Source organism: Pan troglodytes, chromosome 12, assembly GCF_028858775.2.
Source record: "Pan troglodytes isolate AG18354 chromosome 12, NHGRI_mPanTro3-v2.0_pri, whole genome shotgun sequence".
NCBI classification, from domain to species: Eukaryota; Metazoa; Chordata; class Mammalia; order Primates; family Hominidae; genus Pan; species Pan troglodytes.
Window position 1 is genome coordinate 10,813,420 of NC_072410.2, and position 17,989 is coordinate 10,831,408.

At 37.7% G+C, this 17,989-nt stretch overlaps 1 protein-coding gene across 20 annotated transcripts in view; it reads left to right on the plus strand.

Moving 5' to 3' along the window:
- The window catches only part of RGPD8 (RANBP2 like and GRIP domain containing 8), a 59,055-nt gene that overhangs the window by 20,628 nt on the left and 20,438 nt on the right, over positions 1–17,989 (plus strand). For 18 of the 20 annotated variants that reach the window (XM_054678167.1, XM_054678165.2, XM_024354490.3 and 15 more), the window contains 12 exons: positions 1,088–1,297; positions 3,408–3,589; positions 3,673–3,848; positions 4,016–4,139; positions 5,060–5,218; positions 5,485–5,622; positions 5,885–6,031; positions 6,976–7,155; positions 7,244–7,327; positions 10,486–10,621; positions 14,167–14,261; positions 14,985–17,205. In XM_054678167.1, coding sequence (XP_054534142.1) covers positions 1,088–1,297; positions 3,408–3,589; positions 3,673–3,848; positions 4,016–4,139; positions 5,060–5,218; positions 5,485–5,622; positions 5,885–6,031; positions 6,976–7,155; positions 7,244–7,327; positions 10,486–10,621; positions 14,167–14,261; positions 14,985–17,205 — 3,852 coding nt within the window. Of the gene's footprint in view, positions 1–1,087; positions 1,298–3,407; positions 3,590–3,672; positions 3,849–4,015; positions 4,140–5,059; positions 5,219–5,484; positions 5,623–5,884; positions 6,032–6,975; positions 7,156–7,243; positions 7,328–10,485; positions 10,622–12,018; positions 12,482–14,166; positions 14,262–14,984; positions 17,206–17,989 lie in introns of those variants that run through there. The other 2 variants (XM_063789420.1, XM_054678174.2) reach the window with 2 other exon arrangements.

Consider the following 17,989-nt stretch of genomic DNA (forward strand, 5'->3'; position numbering starts at 1 on the left):
TCACCCATTTAAGGTGTACAGTTCAGTGGCTTTTACTGTGTTCGTAGAGTATTACCACTGTCACCACAGTCAGTTTTAGAAGATTTTCATCACTCCATGAGGAATTCCTTACCTGTTAGCAGTTACTCCCCATTTTACCCAAACCTCTCAGCCTTGGCAACCGCTCATCTGTCTCTGTAGGTTTGCCTCTTCTGAACATTTCACATAAATGGAATCATATAGTATGTGGTCTTTTGTGACTGGCTTCTTTCATTTAGCAAGGTTTTCAAGGTTCATCTGTGTTATAGCATGTATCAGTACTTTATCCGAGACTATGATTTTTTGATTGCTTACTGTAAACCTATGGCATAAAAATCTCTGGGAACGAGGCCTGGAAATAATTCTTTTTTTTTTTTTTTCCTGAGACAGTCTTACTCTGTCGCCCAGGCTGGAGTGCAGTGGCGTGATCTCGGCTCACTGCAAGCTCCGCCTCCCGGGTTCACACCATTCTCCTCCCTCAGCCTCCCCAGTAGCTGGGACTACAGGCGCCCGCCACCAGGGCCGGCTAATTTTTTTTTTTTTTTTGTATTTTTAGTAGAGATGGAGTTTCACTGTGTTAGCCAGGATGGTCTTGATCTCCTGACCTCATTATCCACCCAGCTTGGCCTCCCAAAGTGCTGGGATTACAGGCATGAGCCACCGTGCCCAGCCGGAAATAATTCTTAAAAGCTGTTTAAAGGAGGATTCTGATCAGCCAGGTTCAGAAATCAGTGTATCAGATCAGAGAATAAGAGCTTGTCCCGGTTCTCCTATGGCCACTTAAATCCAGACCTTTTCATCTAAAATGCAAATATGTTTGGCATTTTTCATACACATTCCTGTCTTTTTTACCCCTTCTGCTGTCTTATGTAGATACTGAGAATATTAAACCTGTACTCTTTCATTTGCTACATAAGCACCCGTTTTGTTGTCCGCTGTATTTTTTGGGTTGGAGGGTTAGGTCTGCAATAATCATGTTATTTCCCCTTTGGGTATACAAATGAGACAACGTGAGCAAATACAATCTGTATTTCTAAAGTGATGGAAATAACTTAAATTTTTTTTTCAGGGCATATGTTGCTAAACTTAAGTCGTGGCAAGCAAGATTTTTTAAAAGAGATTGTTGAAACTTTTGCCAACAAAAGCGGGCAGTCTGTGTTATATGATGCTCTGTTTTCTAGTCAGTCACCTAAGGATACATCTTTTCTTGGTAGCGATGATATTGGAAACATTGATATACAAGAACCAGAGCTTGAAGATTTGGCTAGATACGATGTTGGTAAGTTATATGTTTCAGAGGAAATGGTCTCCGTCTTAATTCTTATAAATTGCCCATAATCTTATTACCCAGAAATAACGACTTAATATTTTCCTGTATTCCTTTTGTGTGTGGGTTGGGCTGGGGGGAGTTTGAATGTGCTGCTGTGGGGGTGGCATGTATTTTTTGTTGTTGTTGTTGTTTTTGAGACCAAGTTTTGCTCTTGTCGCCCATGCTGGAGTGCAGTGGTGCGATCTCGGCTCACTGTAACCTCTGCCTCCCGGGTTCAAGTAATTCTACTGCCTCAGTCTCCCAAGTAGCGGGATTACAAATGCCCACCACCACGCCCGGCTAATTTTTTGTATTTTTAGTAGAGACGGGGTTTCATCATGTTGGTCAGGCTGGTCTCAAACTCCTGACCTCAGGTGATCCACCTGCCTTGGCCTCCCAAAGTGCTGGGATTACAGGAGTGAGCCACCACGACCAGCCTTGTTGTATTTTGAGACAGGGTCTCGCTGTGTCACCTGGGCTGGAGTGTAGTGGCGTGATCGTAGGTCACTGCTGCCTTGAACTTCTGGGCTCAAGGGATTCTCTTGCCTCAGCCTCCTGAGTAGCTGGTACCATAGGCACATGCCACTCGGCCCAGATAATTTTTTTTTTTTAATTGGTAGAGACAGGGTCTCCCTTTGTTGCCCAGGCTAGTCTCCAACTCCTAGGCTCAAGTGATCCTCCTGCCTAAGCCCCCCAAAGTGTTGGGATTAGGCCTGGCACAGTGGCTCATATCTGTAATCCCAGCACTTTGGGAGGCCGAGGCGGGCAGATCACCTGAGATCAGGAGTTTGAGACCATCCTGGCCAACATGGTGAAACCCCATCTCTACTAAAAATACAAAAATTATCCGGGGGTGGTGGCATGTGCCTGTAGTCCCTACTCAGGAGGCTGAGGCAGGAGAATCGCTCCAACCCGGGAGGTGGAGGTTGCAGTGAGCCAAGATCACACTGCTGCACTACAGCCTGGGCGACAGAGCGAGACTTCGTCTCAAAAACAAAAGTGTTGGAATTATAGGCATGAGCCACTGCATCTGGCCATATTTTTCATCTAAATGGTTGTTTATGTATGATTTATCTTGCTTCCTTCATGAATTCTCTCCCATAGTCTCTGTATTAAAACTGTAAATATCACTTTTATTGGCAATATAATCTTTTTTATGAAGTAGTCATAATTTTCTTGCTACTTTCTGTTATTGGGCATCCAAGTTTTCTCAACTTTTCCACTGTTAATAATCAGACTCTGATAAAAACTTCAACAAAAAGTGTCTTCATTGCAAGTTATTTCCATAGAGATACCTAAAAACAGAATTACTGAGACAAAGGACATGAACATCTTTAAGTCTTGCAAATTGCCAAAATGACAGAAAGATTATACCTCTTCATGCTTCCAGAAGCGCATAACCTTTTCTTTTCTTTTCTTTGAGACAGAGTCTCGCTCTGTCACCCAGGCTGGAGCGCAGTGGCGCAATCTCGGCTCACTGCAACTTCCGCCTGCCAGGTTCAAGCAATTGTCTTGCCTCAGCCTCCCAAGTAGCTGGGACTATAGGCACGTGACACCGTGCTCGGCTAATTTTTTGTATTTTTAGTAGAGACGGAGTTTCACCATGCTGGCCAGGCTGGTCTCGAACTCCTGACTGCGCAGAACCTTTTCAATATTGACTTTCTTGTAGAAAAACAGATTTCTTTACTGTACCGATGGATTAATATAGTGGTGTTCCATTGCTTTAATGACTTAAAGGAAAACCCATTGTTTTGGGGTTTCTTATTCGGTTAGGTGTTCTTTATTTGGCTTTTGTCAGTTGATTTTGGTTTATTGAGTTCTAGTCAGTGTCATTTTTTAAGATGGACTTAAACATTCTTCATCACTACTATTTTTATTAAAATTTCTAGAAATAATCAAGTGAGAATGCATTTAATAAGAACATGAGATTTTGCCTAACATAGAATTCCCTCCAGCTTTGATATAGAAAAGCAGTTATATAATTAAGATATATATATAATGTGAATTGTTTATGTTGGCAAAACTAATGGCACAAAGAAAAATTTCAAACCCTTAAGCCAATTTTTAAATTTTATTTCAGGTGCTATTCGAGCACATAATGGTAGTCTTCAGCACCTTACTTGGCTTGGCTTACAGTGGAATTCATTGCCTGCTTTACCTGGAATCCGAAAATGGCTAAAACAGCTTTTCCATCATTTGCCCCATGAAACCTCAAGGCTTGAAACAAATGCGCCTGAATCAATATGTATTTTAGATCTTGAAGTAAGCAAAGATTTTAACAAATTAAATATTCTGAATTTTGTTTAATTTTTTTTTCTAACTTAACTTTTCCTTAAATAAAACAGGTATTTCTCCTTGGAGTAGTATATACCAGCCACTTACAATTAAAGGAGAAATGTAATTCTGACCACAGCTCCTATCAGCCGTTATGCCTGCCGCTTCCTGTATGTAAACAGCTTTGTACAGAAAGACAAAAGTCTTGGTGGGATGCGGTTTGTACTCTGATTCACAGAAAAGCACTGTAAGTAGTAAAACAAAAATATTGCTTTCACTTCGTGCGTAGGTTTTACCAGGGATTTAATCCTCATGTGAAGATTTAATTTGTCATGTGACCCATTAACATATATGTATGTAAGTGCTGAACTGTGTATTTAGAAAGCAATTTTAGTAAATTGAACTATTTTTTAGACCTGGAAACTCAGCAGAATTGAGACTTGTAGTTCAGCATGAAATAAACACTCTAAGAGCCCAGGAAAAACATGGCCTTCAACCTGCTCTGCTTGTACATTGGGCAAAATGCCTTCAGAAAATGGTGAGTTTTAAAGTATAAGCATTTTTAAAGAACATTACCTTAATTTTTTAAAATCATGCACTTTTTATTGAAAGTTTTTTTGTTCTGAAAACAGCAGCTTGGTCATATTATAACAGATGTGTTTTTTATTGCTGCAAAATAGTTAATGTAGTTAAATATAAGCACTTAGAGGAGCAATGCCTGGCACACAGTGAATGTTACGTATTAGCTGAGCTGTTACTGTTATTCCTTAATAATTAAGTTCTGATAATTATTCAGCCTGAAAATTAAAAACAAATTAGCACAAGGCTTTGTAGGTAAGACCATTATAGATCTTTCTAAATATTTAAGGTGTGTTTTGTGTCACCATTAGGTGTAGATGGTCAGCCTTTTGAACAAACTGACACTACAGAAGAGGCAGGTTTCAGCTATCTAAAAAGGCCAACTGTTAAAAAGTAGTTGGGATTGCTACATTAGGGTGGTATCATTAGAAGTGTTTAAAAGTTGAGTGTAGAGGCCGGGTGTGGTGGCTCACATCTGTAATCCCAGCACATTAGGAGGCCGAGGCGGGCAGATCACAAGATCAGGAGATCGAGATCATTCCTGGCTAACACGGTGAAACCCCGTCTCTACTAAAAATACAAAAAAAACTCTACTAAAACTACAAAATTAGCCAGACATGGTGGCAGGTGCCTGTAATCCCAGCTACTTGGGAAGCTGAGGCAGGAGAATTGCTTGAACCTGCACGGCAGAGGTTGCAGTGAGTTCACTGGTATTAAGGTGGTTTAGTTATTACAGTATTTGGAAGTTGAACAAATGACTATTGAGGTACCATTTGGTTTTGACTTGAAATTTTAGCCAGTTCTTACAACTTGTAAATGAACTTTAGATCTAATCATGCGTGTTCCTTAAAGTTGTGTGCTTTTAACTTTCTTTTTTAGGGCAGCGGTCTTAATTCTTTTTATGATCAACGACAATACATAGGGAGAAGTGTTCATTATTGGAAGAAAGTTTTGCCATTGTTGAAGATAATAAAGAAGAACAGTATTCCTGAACCTATTGATCCTCTGTTTAAACATTTTCATAGTGTAGACATTCAGGTAACAGAGTTCCTTTATGAATTTATTGGAGATGGGAATTTCCAGTTTATAAACAAAGAAGTGGAGCTATAAACTGCTTAAATTAATTGCCTTGTTATTTAATGGTAATCTTGTTTTCTAAATTCACTAGCTCTCACAGATAAGATATGACAGAGAAGAGTAATGAGATGTTTGTCTCTTAAGATCATATAAAATCTTTGGAAAATCATTTGGGTTTTATATTCTGAGTATAAACAATTTGACTAAAAACTATTCTGTGTGTTTAGGCATCAGAAATTGTTGAATATGAAGAAGACGCACACATAACTTTTGCTATATTGGATGCAATACATGGAAATATAGAAGATGCTGTGACTGCTTTTGAATCTATACAAAGTGTTGTTTCTTATTGGAATCTTGCACTGGTAAGTAGATGCGGTACTTGAGCTAAAAGTTTTATTTATTTATTTATTATTTCTTTTAAAAGACGGGGTTTCTCTGTTGGCCAGGCTAGAGTGCAGTGGCACAATCTTGGCTCACTGCAACCTCTGCTTCCCAGGCTCAAGCGATTCTTGTGCCTCAGCTCCTGAGTAGCTGGGATTACAGGCATGAGCCACCATGCGTGGCCAAGCTGAAAGTTTTTTGTTTTAAAAAGCTAATGATTTCATAAAAGCACTATTTGTATAGATTTTTCACAGGAAGGCAGAAGACATTGAAAATGATGCCCTTTCTCCTGAAGAACAAGAAGAATGCAGAAATTATCTGAGAAAGACCAGGGACTACCTAATAAAGATTATAGATGACAGTGATTCAGATCTTTCAGTGGTCAAGAAAGTAAGTAGCAGGTTGTTGTATGTATGTTCTTACTGATAACCCACTGGTCAGTGTTTTTGCGTTGGTCTTATATTTTGGTAATTTCAAAAATACTCAGTAATATGTTGCTATTAATGCACAGAAGGGATGTGTGTGTCTAAATGCTTATATTTGCTTGCTTTGTCTTAGGTTTGGTGTGTCTTTTTTAACTTGGGAATCTAGGTATATGCTCTTAAAAAGTACTTCTTGGGGAATTAGAAAAGATTTCTAAGATAAGACATTGATTTTGTTATCTTAGCAGTGTAATCAAAACAAATATTATAACCTCAGGACTAATTCTTAATGAACTTTGCTGAAATTGAAAGTTGTTGCTGACAACTTAAGAGCTTTTCTTCTCATCGTCATCAGCCATTATGAACGCCCTTGTTTTCTTGCTGTCAGCTGTTTGAGATTGTCATGATGATGTTAAATTATGTTCAGTCTTCTGAGTGTTTTGTTGATTAATTTGTGTTACTACTCTTTTATTAGGATTTATGTTGTCTGGTGTATTGTAGCATTTGTATTTCTGTCACCATTGAAAATCAGTTAGAAAACATCAGTAACTTATTTTGTTCACTTGGAAAAGCTTTCCAAGTTAACATTCCTCTACAATTATCATGGTTAACAGAAGTAATAGAAAGAGCATGGACTTTAGAATCAGAAGATGTTAGATTGTACAACACTTTTCTGTGTTCATGAAGAAAAAAATAGAATAAAGACAAAAAAATAAAAATAATAATACAAAACAACAGAAAAACAAAGAAAAAAGATAATTAAAAAACACTTTCACGTGTATTATTATTTAAAGTGTAAAGTGCTTATTAAAGTGACAAAAATGTAAATAAGACAAAATATATCATTTTAGAGTTTTTACTTTTGGAATTTTTTGCAAATGAAAGCCCTTAATTAATGTCTTTTACTTTTAGTTGCCTGTGCCCCTGGAGTCTGTAAAAGAGATGCTGAAGTCAGTCCTGCAGGAACTCGAAGCCTATAGTGAAGGAGGTCATCTCTATACAAATGGTTCTTTGCGAAATGCAGATTCAGAAATAAAACATTCTACACCGTCTCCTACCAGATACTCACTATCACCAAGTAAAAGTTACAAGGTAAACAGGAAAGAATGGAATCATTTCGTTGTGAAATTGTTTCTAAGTGTTTTAAATGCTCTTTTGTTATTTTTATTTTTTTTTTTAGTATTCTCCCGAAACACCACCTCGATGGGCAGAAGATCAGATTTCTTTACTGAAAATGATTTGCCAAGAAGTAAAGGCCATTAAGGTAAGTCACTTAATTTCTCTAGCTGTACTTTTTATTCCAAGATTCCTTCCCTGGCCACTCTCTCACTTTTTTTCTGAAGCTGGTCAGAATGTCCCCTTGCCATCCAAATAGTATGGCAAGGGGACATTTTGGTCTTTTTTTTTTTTTTAAGGCAGGGTCTTGTTGTGCAGGCTGGAGTACAGTGGTATGATCACAGCTTACTGCGGCTTCGACCTCCTAGCTCAAGAGAGCCTCTTGGCTCAGCCTGCCATGAAGCCAGGACTACAGACAGTCACATGCCACCAGGCCCAGCTAATTGTTGTATTTTTTGTAGAGATGGGATTTTTCCATGTTGCCCAGGGTGGCCTTGAACTCCTGGCTCAAACAATCCTCCTGCTTCAGCCTCCCAAAGTGCTGGGATTGCAGGTGTGAGCCACTGTGCCCAGCCTACATACCTCGGTCTTGACCCTTTACCATATTTTGTTTTGTTTTGTTTTGAGATGGAGTCTCACTCTGTTGCCCAGTCTGGAGTGCAATGGTGTGATCTTGGCTCACTGCAACCTCCACCTCCCAGGTTCAAGTGACTCTCCTGCCTCAGCCTCCCGAGTAGCTGGGATTACAGGCACCCGCCACCAGGCCCAGCTAATTTTTGTATTTTTAGTAGACACAGAGTTTCACCATGTTGGCCAGGCTGGTTTTGAATTTCTGACCTCAGGCGATCTGCCCGCCTTGACCTCCCAAAGTGCTGGGATTACAGGTGTAAACCACCGCACCCAGCCCTTTACCGTATTTTTGAAAGTACTTTATGTGTCTCTCTCCTCATCTTCCACAAAATTTGAGACCTTCAAAGGTAGAAACTGCTTTATTTAAAATATAAGAGTTCCTGACACAGAGAAGGTTCCCGAGTGATTGAAGTGCTACAATGTACTAATCATACTCTGGTCTATGAGTTCATTCCCAGATTAGCTGTGGATTACATGTGTTCAAATGTATAGCTAGGAATCGAAAAGTGGTCTGAGCTTCAAAAAGTCTTACTATATTTTAATACTTCCATATGAATTTGACTTCATTATGTATGGAAATAGTTATGTGTATATATCTTATTTTAACAATAGGGTTCAAAGGAGCTTGACTTTTTTGGAATTGGAAATAAAAGTAGGTTCTTTCATGTTTATCAAGCAAGAACTAAATTACTCATACTGCTAAAGTTACATCAAGGATATGCTGATGTGTGGCAATTATTACAGTGTGATCAGCAGTATTTGCAAATTGAGAGAATACTATTTGGTGGGGAAGACATTTTTGAATTTGCACAAAAATTTTGAATGTTAATTCTGTGTAGTCGTGGCCTATGACAATTACATACAATTTTGACTTAACATACAGGTTTCAGGCTCCCAACATTGTATTCTGTGGAAGTATAGTGGAGCACTAGTCCATGAGCTTGAAAAGCTTGGTACTAGTACTGACTCTGCCATTAATTAATGATCTTGGGCCAGTCACTTCCTTTGTGACTGTTTGGCTTCTTATCTTTAAAATGAGAGAATTATTGAAGCCAGTTCTCATCACACTGAATGTTAAAAATTACAGTTACAGCAGTGATTGCAAATTCAAAGCTCTGGTGCGGATACCAACAGTGACCATAAAGTTTTCTTGGTGATTCCACTAGTTTCTTATTTCTTGGATGTGTATGTGTAGCATCTGGACTAGGCACTGTAGATGGATAAGTGGGGGAAATTTTATTTAGCTTGAAAATTGAGATAGTTTTGGACCTCATGGTTAGGTCTTTCTGGGAAATTTTTATTTGAGACACTTGTAGAAAAAGAAAGCAGACATGCTAGATCTGTCCCTGACCTCACTTGTTAGAACTGATCGGATTCCTGGGCTGATACAGAGAAGTTTGAAACTTTTCAAAATTTACCTGTTTTATGATACCACTACAGTTTCTTTGGAAAAAGAATTTCCTGTTAAGTGTCTGTTTTGTAAGGGGACATTTTGTAGGTTCTAGGGTTGGGTATGGTGCTGTCATTTAGTTTTCTTCAGCAGAGATCAGGTAGCCACATAGCTACACTAGACGGCATTGTATCTATCTGCCATCTTGTCAAGGCAGCAGAGTTGTGTTAAGAAAACATTTTTGGAGTCAGATCTGGTTCAAATTCCAGCTGTTATTCCCTGCATCCGTTTCTCTCATTTTAAGATAGGAGCTAATATTGTTTACCTAACAGTGTAGATGGTATAAAAATTAAGAGTTTAAGTGCATTGGACGTATTATTATATACATAATAAATTCTCTGCAGCTACTACTTTTTTCCCTTTCCTGGTGGAGCATTTGAACATCACCTTGAGAATTAGTTGTATTTTGTTTGAACACAGGGTTAAGTGAAAAGCTAATTTGGGGAGGTGATTTGGAATGTCAGGTAGTCCAGATTGCAGTGTAGAAAGAACACACTGAAAGGATGGTCAGTGTAATGTTAGAGGACTGTGAAAGTTGGGGAAAGAAGTTTAGTTTGTAGGTACTTGTTTTTTTGAGCAGGGAATTGTCTTGGCTGGAGGTGAATGTCAGAAAGGTTAATGTAGGCAAGTGTAGAATGGAAATGAAGGTGTGATCATTTAGGAGGTTATTTGTTTAGGTGAGAGAGTTAATGAATTAGGTTTTGTATTAACGAATGAAAATGGGAGCAGATAAATTTTTAACAAATTAAGAATCATATTTTAAAATCAGCACCAGGTACCTAGAACTCATTGGCAAATAGAAACTTTCAAAAGATATAATCAGGTCCGGGCGTGGTGGGTCACACCTATAATCCCAGCACTTTGGGAGGCTGAGGTGGTGGATCACTTGAGGTCAGGAGTTCAAGACTAGCCTGGCAAACATGGTGAAACCCCATCTCTACTATTATACAAAAAATTAGCTGGGCGTGCTGGCTGACGCCTGTAATCCCAGCTACTCAGGAGGCTGAGGTGGGAGAATTGCTTGAGCCCAGGAGGTGGAGGTTGTGGTGAGCCAAGATTGTGCCATTGCACTCCAGCCTGGACGACAGATCGAGACACCATCTCAAAAAAGAAAAAAAGAAAAAATCAGTTATTTAAATTTAAAAGAGTAAGTTTCCCCAGCACTGTTTCTGGCATGATATAATTAAATGATTAAAATTATTTGATTTTTTTTTTCCTTCCAATAGAAAGAAATGCAGGAGTTGAAACTAAATAGCAGTAACTCAGCATCCCCTCATCGTTGGCCCACAGAGAATTATGGACCAGACTCGGTGCCTGATGGATATCAGGGGTCACAGACATTTCATGGGGCTCCACTAACAGGTGAGTTGGCAAGTGGATAATCGCATATTCTAGTAAAACTACTTTACTTCCCTCTTTTAAGTAGATAACGTGTGAAATCACCTTGTTTATATATGTTTGTTGATATACATGTCAACGTCTGTTTATCTGTGACTTCAAAAGCTGTATTTGGTGTTACAGAGATATTTATAATCCCAAGCAGGAAAAACTAGCCGTATGTGATCACGTGTATATAAAGGCTTAAAGAACACTTAATCCACACCTCAGATGAGCTGAGATGAGATTATTCCTTAAATTGAAAAATGTTATTGAATAGAGTTATGCACTAAGAAATGCTTAATTAAGAACCTACACCTCTGGGGAATTATTTTGATGATAATGATGAGAGGCAGGACGTTATATAGGAAATCTTACTTAATTTGAAATATTATGGTTATATAAAGAAAGAAAAGGAGTTTGGACCTGAATCATACTGGGTTTTTAAGTTCTGCTCTATCACTTACTATAATAGCTGTGTAAGTTAACCTGTCTGAAATGTGGAGATAATACTTGCCTTACATAATTACTATGAGCATTTGTGTATGTGCAGGTAGGCGTGGGTGTGTATCAGACATTTATTAGAGTACACAGTAAACAGTTAATGAACTAAGGTTACTAATAGTGTTTACTGTGGGTTGGCTATGTGCAAAAGTGCTTTGTGAATGTAATTTGATTTAATTACAGTAACTTAGAATGGCCGGTACCATTATTAATCCCTTTTTTATAAATAAGGAAATGGATAAAGAAAGGTTAGGTAACTTACTCATTATTATACAGCTAGTTATTGATAGAGCCAAGATTCACACTCCAGTGGTGTAACTCCAAAGCACTTGCCAGTATAATACATTGCTCCCAGGCAGCCAGAAATAACAAAATTGTTCCTTTTACGTACGACAGACTTCTGAAATGGTAGTAGTAGTGCCCTTTTTTTTTTCTCTTTTTAGCCCAGGAAAGATTTAGAATAAAATGTAGTTTAGATGAGCACATTTGTGTGATGGTTCATATAGTTAAGGCAACCCCACTAGCCTTTTGTGATAGTATCTTCTCAACACAAGCAAAATAACAGAAAATCTTTGTGAAGTCAAGCTTATTAAATGTCGTAAGTCATAGATAAGTATATGAAATGTCTAACGTTCAAACCTTGTTTTCTTAAAACCTTACACATCATATAGGTCCTTGTAAGAGGATAAACAAACCGGCTAGCCTTTCCTGGGGCTTTTTTAGTGATGTGTGCAGTCAGTTATTTGGTGCCTTGTGGGTCATGATTTCCATTTCTTCTGTGTACAGGCATAAAAGGTCTTCTGTTCTTATACAAGCATGTAAATCCAACATTCTCATTGTCTCATTTTATTCTTGCAATGACCCTGTGAAATGTGTAGAAGCAGCACATCCTCATTTTACAATTGAGAAACATGGAGACTCCAAATGGATTATTTACAGGTTCACAAAACAGCTTTGTGGCACTGAAAGGGCGAGAGCCAAGATCTCCTGATTTCTGTTCCTGTGTTCATAGATTCTTTTTCCTTAATAAAAGTAAACATACATCAAGATGGTCCTTGTTTTTTTAAAATAAGATGATTAAAATTAAAGATTAATGAGCTCATAGGAGATACTCAGAAGTACTGAACAGGGTGAAGAAAACTAAAAACTAACCACCTTATTAACATTTCTTATATTTGAGAGCATTTCCTTCTGGTTCTTTCTCTATACATATAGTATTTTTTATGAGATTGTTACCATGTTACTATGTTGTGTGTAGATGAGCTAGCCTGTTTTTTAAATGTTACTTTAGTTCTGAGCATTTTTAAACTTAAATGTTTTTTGAATATTAATGAGTTCATGGTATCCCATCACATGGAAGTACTGTAAATTCTGTTCTTTATTTATGTTGTTTCTGGTTTATGCCATTACAAATTCTAGGACAGTGTCCTAGTTTTGTAGGGTATTCAAAATATTCAGTTTATGCTCTTACCACTAGTATCTGATAGTGCCATTTTTGCACTTTTGCTAATGCTGACTTACTAGTTTATAAAATCCTTTGCCAATTTGTAGGAACAAAAGTGATATCAATTTTTAAGTTTTTTTTAATACTAGTCATGCTCAACAATTCATGCAAATGGCAGTTGGTAGTTTTGCCATCTTCAACGTGGGTACCTTCCAGTTGTTTGGTTTCTTGGTAAAACTCACACAAAACAGATGGAGAAGAGTTTTTGTATATCAACATGAATGTTAATGTGATTTTTTAAAAGCCAACAAACACATTTGTGTTCCTTGTGAGATCCTGTGCATGAATTTGTCAGGTAATTTTTTTGACCTGAACATTCTCATAATAGCCTCAATTTGCACAATGCAACCTCGTCATTTTGCAGATTTTCAAGGCTCACTTCAAAAACATGTTCCTTGAGGCCTATTAACATTTCTTTCCCAAATTGTCTATTCATGCGGTGCTTTAAAAAATTAGATTACTTTTAGTAGATTTATTAGAGCCGCACAGTTTAGAGTCAGTAGTCAATTAAAGTCCCTACTTAAACTTCAGACTAAGATTTTTTTTTATTTAATATTTTATTTTTTCTTTTTGCTTTCATGCAGACAGACATCTTGCAAGACTTTAAGATTCTTGGGCCATTTCTGTCAGGTTGTTCTGTGTTCTGTGCCTGCTTCCTCCCCATAGTAATTTCAAAATAGCTATCCTCACCTCTGTAAGGTTTCCAAAATCAAACTTGGGCTTCTGGCTAGCCTTTTCTAGGTCTTGATTTTTCAGTGCTTTCCAGAGGCAATTGTTTGGAACCTCTTGGCACAGTTTCTGTTTCTTCTTCCATGTACAGGCATAAAAGGTCTTTTGGTTGTTTTCTGGTAAAACTATCATAAAACAGTTCAAGCAAATGACTATTGGTAGTTTTGTCATTAACATGGGTGCCTTCTAGTCGTTTTGTTTCCTGGTAAAACAGACCAAACAGAGGGAGCAGACAGTTTGTACATCTGTATGAGTGTTGATGTGCTTTTTATTTTAAGCCAGGGAACACATTTTATGTTACTTATGACATCCTTTCCATGAATTTGTCAGGTGATTTTTGAGCTGAACATTCTCAGTAATAGCTTTAGTTTACAAAATACAACCTAGTCTTTCTGCAGATTTTCTAGGCCCACTTCAAATGCATTGACCATCAGATGGCATCTTGGTTCCTTACGTCCTTTCTGTGACTGAATGTCCATAATTCCACATCATACTGATCTTTCTTAGAAAAAGCAACAGTTACTTTCTTCTTTATTCCTTTTTTAATGCTTGTGAGGTAGTTCTTGTTGATCACAGCGATGCTATTCTCTTATTCTTCATGTCATATTTAGCAATTTTTTCTAGTTTGTCATTTGATAATCTTGATTGGTGTATTTTGATGTACAGAAATTTAAAATTTATGTAGTTAAATCTTTCTTTAATTTCTATTGCCTTTGTATTTATAGCTCTTGCCTAGATAGTCTTAACTGTAGTATAGACTTTAACAGTGTTTTCTTTCTTTCTTTTTTTTTAGTTGCAACTACTGGCCCTTCAGTATATTATAGTCAGTCACCAGCATATAATTCCCAGTATCTTCTCAGACCAGCAGCTAATGTTACTCCCACAAAGGTAACAAAGGAATAATTTATACATTTATAATTATTTTCTTTTTAAATTGTTTAGGGTTCCTTCAAATAAATTCAAGAGAGCAGTTCACTATTAAAACTTTTATGTCCCTTAAAATGTAGATATTTTAAATTTATCTCCAAATACAGAAATTATCCTTCTTAGTCACCTTATTTTTGTGTTAATAAGTGTGAATATTTAGAATATTTTAAAAATGGGAGTGGTGGTGGTGGATCCTTCATCGTTCTGTTTTAACAGAAATAGAACTGTAATGCCCTTGCCGACCCACTATGTGGTAAGTACTTTCAGGCCTGATACAGCTATATATATAACAATTGATTGAAGACTCAATGTTACAGTGGTAGTTGAATGTGACAGCTTTGAGGACAGAGTGTTGGGGTGCATTTAGACCCTTGCTCTTCTGCTTATTTTGACCACAGGCAAGTTTCTTAACCTCTCAATGCATCAGTTGCCTCATATGTAAAATGAGGATAATAATAATACCTTAATTCATAGGGTTTTTGAGGATATTAAAATGAGATAATAATGTAAAGTGCTTAGAACAGTGCCCAGCTGGCGCATTAATAAATGCTCAATAAATGTTATCATCATCATCATTATCATTATTGTTAACATCATTTGATAAATTAGGAATGAAGAAGGTATTTATTTCATGACTATTTTGGGCATGTGGATCAAGAAAATTCACCTTCATTTATGTTTCAGGGTTCTTCTAATACAGAATTTAAGTCAGCCAAAGAAGGATTTTCCATCCCTGTGTCTGCTGATGGATTTAAATTTGGCATTTCAGAACCAGGAAATCAAGAAAAGAAAAGTGAAAAGCCTCTTGAAAATGATACTGGCTTCCAGGCTCAGGATATTAGTGGCCAGAAGAATGCCCATGGTGTGATTTTTGGCCAAACAAGTAGCACTTTTTCATTTGCATATGTTGGAAAATCAACTTCAGGAGAAGGATTTCAGTTTGGCCAAAAAGACCCCAATTTCAAGGGATTTTCAGGTGCTGGAGAAAAATTATTCTCATCACAATGTGGTAAAATGGCCAATAAAGCAAACACTTCCGGTGACTTTGAGAAAGATGATGATGCCTATAAGACTGAGGACAGCGATGACATCCATTTTGAACCAGTAGTTCAAATGCCTGAAAAAGTAGAACTTGTAACCGGAGAAGAAGGTGAAAAAGTTCTGTATTCACAGCGGGTAAAACTATTTAGATTTGATGCTGAGATAAGTCAGTGGAAAGAAAGGGGCTTGGGGAACTTAAAAATCCTCATAAATGAGCTCAATGGCAAACCAAGAATGCTGATGCGAAGAGACCAAGTACTGAAAGTGTGTGCTAATCATTGGATAACAACTACAATGAACCTGAAGCCCCTCTCTGGATCAGATAGAGTATGGATGTGGTTAGCCAGTGATTTCTCTGATGGTGATGCCAAACTAGAGCAGTTGGCAGCAAAATTTAAAACACCAGAGCTGGCTGAAGAATTCAAGCAGAAATTTGAGGAATGCCAGCGGCTTCTGTTAGACATACCACTTCAAACTCCCCATAAACTTGTAGATACTGGCAGAGCTGCCAAGTTAATACAGAGAGCTGAAGAAATGAAGAGTGGACTGAAAGATTTCAAAACATTTTTGACAAATGATCAAACAAAAGTCACTGAGGAAGAAAATAAGGGTTCAGGTACAGGTGCAGCCGGTGCCTCAGACACAACAATAAAACCCAATCCTGAAAACACTGGGCCCACATTAGAATGGGATAACTATGATTTAAGGGAAGATGCTTTGGATGATAATGTTAGTAGTAGCTCAGTACATGATTCTCCGTTGGCAAGTAGCCCTGTGAGAAAAAATCTTTTCCGCTCTGATGAGTCGACAACAGGATCTGACTTCAGTTTTAAATCTGCTTTGAGTCTATCTAAGTCTCCTGCCAAGTTGAATCAGAGTGGGACTTCAGTTGGCACTGATGAAGAATCTGATGTTACTCAAGAAGAAGAGAGAGATGGACAGTACTTTGAACCTGTTGTTCCTTTACCTGATCTAGTTGAAGTATCCAGTGGTGAGGAAAATGAACAAGTTGTTTTTAGTCACAGGGCAGAACTCTACAGATATGATAAAGATGTTGGTCAATGGAAAGAAAGGGGCATTGGTGATATAAAGATTTTACAGAATTATGATAAGCAAGTTCGTATAGTGATGAGAAGGGACAAAGTATTAAAACTTTGTGCCAATCACAGAATAACTCCAGACATGAGTTTGCAAAATATGAAAGGGACAGAAAGAGTATGGGTGTGGACTGCATGTGATTTTGCAGATGGAGAAAGAAAAGTAGAGCATTTAGCTGTTCGTTTTAAACTACAGGATGTTGCAGACTCGTTTAAGAAAATTTTTGATGAAGCAAAAACAGCCCAGGAAAAAGATTCTTTGATAACACCTCATGTTTCTTGGTCAAGCACTCCCAGAGAGTCACCATGTGGCAAAATTGCTGTAGCTGTATTAGAAGAAACCACAAGAGAGAGGACAGATGTTATTCAGGGTGATGATGTAGCAGATGCAGCTTCAGAAGTTGAAGTGTCTAGCACATCTGAAACAACAAAAAAAGCGGTGGTTTCTCCTGCAAAGTTTGTATTTCGTTCAGAGTCTGTTAAAAGCATTTTTAGTAGTGAAAAATCAAAACCAGTTGCATTTGGCAACAGTTCTGCCACTGGGTCTTTGTTTGGATTTAGTTTTAATGCACCTTTGAAAAGTAACAATAGTGAAACTAGTTCAGTAGCCCAGAGTGGATCTGAAAGCAAAGTGGAACCTAACAAATGTGAACTGTCAAAGAACTCTGATATCGAACAGTCTTCAGATAGCAAAGTCAAAAATCTCTCTGCTTCCTTTCCAACGGAAGAATCTTCAATCAACTACACATTTAAAACACCAGAAAAGGGTAGGTACTTTGTTGTTTAAGCACAATTTTTCTTTCTTTTAATGTTTAGCTTGATGCAGACTCTTTGTGGGATACTAATGTTGGGATATAAACGATGCTTTGTGAACACCCCCAAAATATTTGAGCAATTTTTTTTCTCCCTTAATAAGTTCACGGTGAGGTTTCAAAGAGCAAGAGAACTTAGTTAAAGACATTTCAGTAACTGGAAGATACTTCTATCATGCTAGGGCAGAGCAAAAGAACTTGGTACAGTGTACGGACTCATGCTTGAATCATGCGCATTAACGTGAGTCTTTTTTTAAAGTGTTCATTTTCATTTGTTCTGTTTCTTTTGTCACTCAGAAAACATGATATTGAGGCTGGGCACGGTGGCTCACTCCTAGAATGCCAGCACTTTGGGAGGTTGAGGTGGGCAGATCACTTGAGCTCAGGAGTTCGAGACCAGCCTGGCCAACATGGTGAAACCCTGTTTCTACTGAAAATACAAAAATGAGCCGGGCATGGTGGTGCATGCCTATAATTAGCAGCTACTCAGGAGGTTGAGGCAGGAGGATTGCTTGAGCACAGGAGATGGAGGTAGCAGTGAGCTGAAATCATGGCACTGCACTCCAGCCTGAGTGACTGAGACTTTGTCTCCAAAAAAAAAAAAAAAAAAAAAAAAAAAAAAAAAAACAAAGAAAAACATGATATTGAGATGTTCTCATTTTATGTGTTGTATGTCAGTCTTGCTCATGTATTAAATGAGCAAAGAATGAAACTACAGGGATAAATGAATATGTAAGAC